The following is a 7,055-nucleotide window of genomic DNA, read 5'->3' on the forward strand; positions in this document are numbered from 1 at the left end:
GATGGCGCCACCAGTAACGCTGCTGCGAAGTATTTCGGTTTCGGTTCACCGTCGCCGCAGACGATAGGGATTTCCGAAGAGTTCTGACCGAGCCGGGCAAGCACCGACTTAAATGTAGTATAAAACGAAACTGACCATCAAATGCAACCTCTGCGGAAAATTTGAGCGCTAACAAACTTGCGCTTAGGCCGAGAGAATTTGTTTTTCTACTTTCTCTGACGCCCCATGTAAAGTCGGTGCAGTAACTATCAGATGCACGTGCTTCGAAAACTCCGAAGGTAGAGCGGGACTCACCGGATGTCGAAGGAAATTCCGCCCTTGGTCTTGCTAAGCTTCTTAATCTCCAGCTGGAAAGCGTTCCAACTGGCGTCGTTGTCGGAACCGTGCAGCTTGCCGGCCGACACGACGACGTCGACGTAGTACAACAAGGTGCACAGGCCGTCTGGCGGGAGCATGTACGGCATGACGGCCCGGCTTCCGACCGTGCAGACCAGCTCCGTGACAGAGACTGAGGGTTCAGGCAAAAAGGAAAGCATTGAGGCAGTGGTTCTTCCGCGTATTCGCGGAATGCGCACAACTGGAACAAACAGTTCGTCTACAGCGGACTCAGTTCGAAAATGAAGACGTAACAATTAACATCAAAAGTCACGTTCTAAGTACTCTTGTACAAATAATTCCTCCACCGACCTACATTTACTCCTATGAAGCGGCTGCTGGGACCACCCTATCAGGTAAAAAAATATCCCGCTTTTATACAGGGTGTTTCCCCTAAGGCCCGTTTTACATGCTGTGACCAGAACGAAAATAGTGGGCCTAGTCGGTGACGTTGCAGTGCGATTTTCGACCCCTGCTTTCACATGCAACGCGTACTCAAGCGAATTCGGTCAGAGTGGAAAACAAGGCTGGTTGATGTTCGCATATGCAACCCATGGTTAAACGCGACAGAAACACTACGCAGAATGTGTTGATGTTATGAACAGGGTGCGTTCGGGTGCATGGCAGTATTCAGTACAGTTGCTTCTGCTGCGGCCGCAGCTAGCTCCCGCATGACACCACGTCGCACATCGTCTCGTCGCTTCACATTGGTCATTGGTCAATCGCAGTCGAACACACCGACGCTGCGGCTGAATACAAACCGGACGGAAGACCGACGGCCATCCCCAGTCGCCAAGGGGAGGGGGCACCCGATGCCCGGGGATGGGGGCGGCGACAGTATTTGCAGCGTAGCAGGCCAGAATCGCATGCTTGTGAAACGGGCCTAGGAGTAGGCAATTTTTAAAAATAGACATTTTGAGTAAGAAGAGTGTTTTTGTGTGGCATAGCACTGTCAGCGGTGTAGTATATGCGAATACCGCTAAGACGTGCTAATTAGGGTACTGGTCAACTAATAATGAATAGTTAACTTTTGAACTATTAGTGCTAACTTGGTTAATTATTGGGAGTCGTGCAGTGCAGCCAAAGGTATGTAATTTCCATATCGGTCTTCAGAAATTAAAACCGTAGTTACCCTCGGCGCGGTGATCCAACAAATTTTGGCCGCATCGCGGCAAAATGCACGCGCTTTCGTAAAGCTTGCAGGCAAAGCAACCTCTCCAGTGCACCTAACTCGTCGCAATAGCAAAAATTTGTTCGACTACAGCGTCGAGGGTAAGCGCCGTTTCGAAATTCTAAAAACTGACATGAATATTACTTATGTTGGGCTACACGCCTTTAAAAAATTAAGGAGTGTAACAGTAATAGTTAAAAAGCTAACTTTTCAGTTTAAGTTAACCAGCCTGCTAGTTAGCACGTCTTAGCTGTATTCTGATATACTAAACCGCTGACATTGTTATGCCGAAGAAAGCGCTCTTTTAACTCAAAAATTCTAGTTTTTAAAGTCTTTGGTGAAGCACCCTGTATACTGCTGCCGACTCGCTGCCACCCCCGCTTCCTTTCGCGGCTACTTCAATAAAAGGCACGTCTGGAAGAAAAGGGCTTAGAAAAATCGCTGAGGCAGCGTACGAGTATCTAGAGCTAGCAATAGCGAACGATTATTGCTCCATTAGCCATCTTCGCAGCATCCAATACAAACTTTTGGATACATAAGGCAAATCGTTTGACACCACTCGGAATGTCTTACGTCAATTAGTTTGGCTGTAAAGTTTCAAGAAGTATTGGTGTGGGGAACCTAATGTCGTCGTTGCGAATCCGTATAGTAAGCTAAGCTTTTTTTCGACTAGTAGCCTTATGCTCCGTTACCTAACTTTCGGCCGTCCCCTGATACGTTTGCTTTCTCTTGGAATCCACTCCGTTACCCTCAAGGGCCAGCGGTTATCTTGCCTTCCCATTACATGCCCTGCCCAAGCCCATTTCTTCCTCTTGATTTGAACTAAGCACGCATTAAATGCTTATTTAACACTTATTCGTCCCAAATTAGAATATGCATGCGCTGTCTGGGACCCTCATCAAAATAACCTTTCAATGACTCTCGAATCTGTACAAAATCGCTCAGCTCGTTTAATTTTCTCAGCCTATTCTTATCATGTAAGTGTAACTGAACTAAAACGCAATGCTCATCTCACCTCCTTAGCGAACCGCTGAAAAACTTCCAGACTGTGTCTGTTTCATAAGTTCTATTATCATTCATTGCTTAACTCCATTATCAGCCCCGCACATCGCACATCTCCAATCGCAGAAACCACGCGAAGCCCGTCTATCCTCCCCCTTCCCGCACATCTGCGCATCTGTCATCATTTTTTGTTCATACAGCAAGGGACTGGAATGACCTGCCAAACGCCATGGTGGATCTGACCGACTCATCATCATTCAAATCATCCATCGAAGAAATGTTCTGCTGAGTATTCCACCCCCTCATGTAATACCCCTTCAATGGGGCCTTTGAGGTACAAATAAATAAATAATAAATAAATAAAGAGCTTCGACAGCCCAAGCTGGACCTTACATGGGTCCGGTGCCTGTCCTCCCGGTGGAACCTCCACACCACCTGGTGGGCCCTCAGGACCCGAACCATCGTCGCCAGCTGGTGGAGTCGCAGTTGCCGAACCATCATTCCCACCTGGTGTGCTCTTTGAGCCTTTCGTACTTGCTACCTCTTTGTTGGTGTCTTTGTCTGCCTTTGGACCTGAAATGTTGAAGCAGTTGTTTCACTACACATGTAGTGCACATAGAAGAAAGGAAACGCCCCGAACGGCATGGCAGGGTCAGTCCGCAGAAATTCCGCAGCTTTTACACAGAGACGTTAGTTTTCAGCTGACGATACAAATTTTGTACGTTACTTGATACAAAAGCAACGTAGCGACGGACTTTGTGAACCTTTGTGAAACACGCTCCCGCAAGCTCTCTTTATGGACAGGCTAGAAAGATCAGAAAAGTTTGCAGGATGCGGGTACGCGGCAAAAAAACTTCAAGGCGACATCATTCAGGTTGTCGTCATGCACCTTGCAGTTTGCTCGTAACAAAATTCCCTAATTGGTCGCGAAAGGTCACGTGACTGACCTCATCGCAACCTGCCAACAATGGCAGGTAGCAGGTGCACCCGCGAAAAATTTCGAAGTTGGCCCAGACTCCAAAGTTGAAAAGAATCACCGAAATTTTGGAAATTGGCCAACTACAGAAAATGAATTAAGGTGGATTCGTGGGAGATTAGTGGGTGGATCAAGGTGGATTAGTGGGTCGGATTAATATTTAATAATCCAATTGTAGGTACTGGAACGTTCTAGAAAATGATGACTACTGCGTACCATTGCAAGGGCAATGGAAGCGGTTCAGAGCAGAGTTTTAGCGGGAAACGCATTTTGAAGAAGGTGGTTATGACTATAATATATATTACAGATACTGGCGAGTTAAGAGACATTAATGTAGACCTCAATGCTGACCATGTTCAACATTTTCGGACGAAAATTTAGAAAATGGGAAACTTTTAAGATACTCTTATGGAAATATTGACGGTAATGACCCGATTCTTCTGATATGTGGAAAAATCTTACTTTTAAGTGTTTCCATCAGTCGCATCGAACAGTTAAAGACTGCCATAGAAAACCAATGACGAACGCTTTTGAAGATTGCAAAAGCGTTATTAGAAATAGACTGCCGCTTGGTGATCTGCCATTATATTGATTGCTATATTGAAATCTTCCATTATATGAAAAATTGTGTTCATCGATGGTTTCCCGCTCAGAAATGCTTCTGTACAGAATTGTTGGGCATGTGCGGACCCCAGTACTACAGCTCCCTTGCCAGTTTAAAAACCTTAATAGTATTAGCAAACTCTTGCCCCCTTAGTAGCTGGTAGGCACTAGTTATTTTCATAGCAGGCCGCCCGTGGAATGAGTCGTGCGTTCTCTGTGGGACCGGCTTACAGACCAGCAGGTGCAACAATGTGCTCCGATTTGCCTAAAACCTAACCTAACAATATTTGAAATTGGGAATTTACTCGAATAATCACCATACGCGAGCTTGTTTTCTGGTGAATAAGCGTAAAAATTCACGTGGAGCCTATATAAAATCATCAGGCACAGAGTCATATAGGGTGGTATAAATGTGGATTTGCTTTTTCTGAATAAGAGAGGGATGTCGTTCATGTAGAGTGGAAAAACATCACTGCGGCGAGCCGCAATGCAGCAACGTGAAAGCAAAACATCCACTTACTATAGCTACGTCCGTGACTGTTCTGACGTCCATGTACAATATCGACGGATAAGTATTTTTCGCGTTTTTTTAGTTCAATTAACTAATCGCACCTCATCAACCAAATTTTGCCACTGGCAGCATTCTATCACACACATTCACAACGACACTTTCAGACATTTATCTTCAAAGAACAGCGTAATCGCGCGGACAAAATTTGCGGACACTTTTTGCTGACGCGACACAGCCAGATATTGCTCTACCATTAATAACTGTTTTGAAATGCCGTTATAATTATACGTGCAAAGATCGAATCCCAAAAATTTTACGCGTATTAAAAAAATTAGCTGAGGCTTAGCTCTGGTTACACCGAGAAGATGCGTAAGCAGCGTGGAGCCTGCTGGAGTGCGGCTGAAACGGTTGCTATGGCAACGGTGCTCCAACTGTTTGACGTCGCTGCGGCTGAAGGTTTACCGTGGCCACCGCCGGGAGCTACCCGACAGCTGGAAACCTGGCGCAGTATTGTGTTTTACGTTTTCTCATATTTTACTTTTTTTATATTGTTTATTTCTGTTACTTTTGCAATGTTTATTCTTTTCTTTTTTCCTTTTCTTATTTTTATTTTCTTTCTTATTGTTTTTAGTTCTTTTATTCTATTTATGAGACCCATGCATTCACTGGATGAGCCTCTATTCTTCCCCAAACCCTGAGCATTTGTGGCGGAGTGGGAGTGTCTCCGCCTCAAATGCCTGGTTCGATTCCCAGCCTCGAAGCAGTTTTTCTAAGGTCAACCATGATTACGCAATTTAGGTCAACCATGGCCATCGCCGGGAGCTACGCGACGGCTCGAAACCTGGCGCAGTATTGCTTACGCAATAAAATCGAAATTGCGCTGACGTCCAAGGCAGAACTGAACCAGTTAGCGATGCTCACCTGATCCACCCCCAGCATAGCTAGGAGGTGGAGCTTCCTTGCCCTTCTCATCGTCAGGATTCTCCTCGTCGCCTCCTGATCCTGCGTGCCAAAAAACAGCACAGTCAAGACTTCGCTGGATACAGCAGGAGCTTAATTTGAAATTTTCAGCACTTCCTCGACTAAAAGATTGCGGTGACGCAGTGACTGAGTTCGTCCCACGAAAATACTAGGGATGTGAGAGAACTTCTTGTTTCTATATGTTCTCAGCCTATTTCCACTACGGAAAAAGTTTAGGCCAACACGAGGACCAAACGTGACTGTCTTGATCCGTGCGAAGCAACGCTGTAGATACAGCCCACAATCATTTCCACGAGTTTATGATGGAGTCAGTCATTTGGTGCTGCATTTTGTTAGATCACACAGACAAGGATTATCTTTCCCTTTTCGTTTCGCGCTCTTGCGCGTTTTCATTTTGAGTAGTCCGCTCATTGCTTTTGTCATGGTACAGCTTTATATTAGGCGTGCTGTTTCTAAAAACGGCTTCGTATCGCTGTGTAGTACTTTATTATTGACTGCTCTTACTTTCGCCTCAGAACCATCGCTGCAAAGATTTGAAGGCATCTGCGTTTAGGGCTCCAGGTAAGGAGGTTCGGGAGGCCATTGCCTTGAAACTCCTTGACAGCACGTTATTATTATTACGAAAGGCTTATTTAATCATCACGAGTGTATTTGCATTTGAGACTGTGTGCCGCACTCACCAGCAGCTCCTAACACAGAGTATGCAACACCCATAACCAGGAGGAAGAGGGCACACAGGCAGAGGAGAGCTAGCAAGCCAGTGTTCCCTTTCGTGTCACTGAAAATAGATTTGTTGGGGTTAGTATTTCTTCCCATTATCCCGGAGTTGTCCTGATGAGTATCATAGCAGTCTGTTCAACAAAATGCAAACACAACTCTTCCGATTTTCGTAGCCCATTGCGGAGTGCTACGCGCCAGAGTGAAGAGAACTGAAAATCTCTGACGACGTGCAAAGACCGAAGCTGCGCTATTCCCTGGGAGTTGCAATGTTCTTCCAGCAGATTAAAAAGGAAAACGTGGTAGATACACAGTAGGAATGGTGGATGGAGATAATGCGTAAGTGCATTCTCTCGCATTGCCCACAGAAACCCTTCCCGTCTTCTATTTGGTGTACTACTTCTTACCCTTCGCCCTCGTTCTTAGCTCAGCTGGATAACAAGAATGTTTTGTCACATATGAATTTTACAGGAATTCACGCTTGAGCACTTTTTAATCCTGAAGCTGTAACCTCGCGTCACTGTTTTTTAGCAACCAGTCTTCCAATCGCTTTTTGCTAATGCCTACAGCAGATTCATTCACATTATATATGCTGTCTTCAAATCCTGCGGCCTCAGAAACAGTGACGGTTCGTGTATCGACATCTGGGTCTGTGCTGCCACATTCTAGTAAAGTTCTATTGTTTCTAGATATTTACCACACACTGCAAATGTCGCATA

At 45.5% G+C, this 7,055-nt stretch overlaps 1 protein-coding gene across 1 annotated transcript in view; it reads right to left on the reverse strand.

Moving 5' to 3' along the window:
• The window catches only part of LOC149331663 (uncharacterized), a 19,004-nt gene extending 12,569 nt beyond the window's left edge, over nucleotides 1–6,435 (reverse strand). The window contains exons 1-4 of the mRNA XM_089557393.1: nucleotides 6,300–6,435; nucleotides 5,560–5,640; nucleotides 2,942–3,121; nucleotides 295–508 (exon numbers count right to left, since the gene is read on the reverse strand). Of these exons, the coding sequence (XP_089413519.1) occupies nucleotides 295–508; nucleotides 2,942–3,121; nucleotides 5,560–5,640; nucleotides 6,300–6,435 (611 nt within the window). The remainder of the gene's footprint in view (nucleotides 1–294; nucleotides 509–2,941; nucleotides 3,122–5,559; nucleotides 5,641–6,299) is intronic.
• Nucleotides 6,436–7,055: the final 620 nt, after the last annotated feature.

This window comes from Amblyomma mixtum, chromosome 8 (assembly GCF_055824585.1).
Source record: "Amblyomma mixtum isolate Tamu chromosome 8, ASM5582458v1, whole genome shotgun sequence".
NCBI lineage: Eukaryota > Metazoa > Arthropoda > Arachnida > Ixodida > Ixodidae > Amblyomma > Amblyomma mixtum.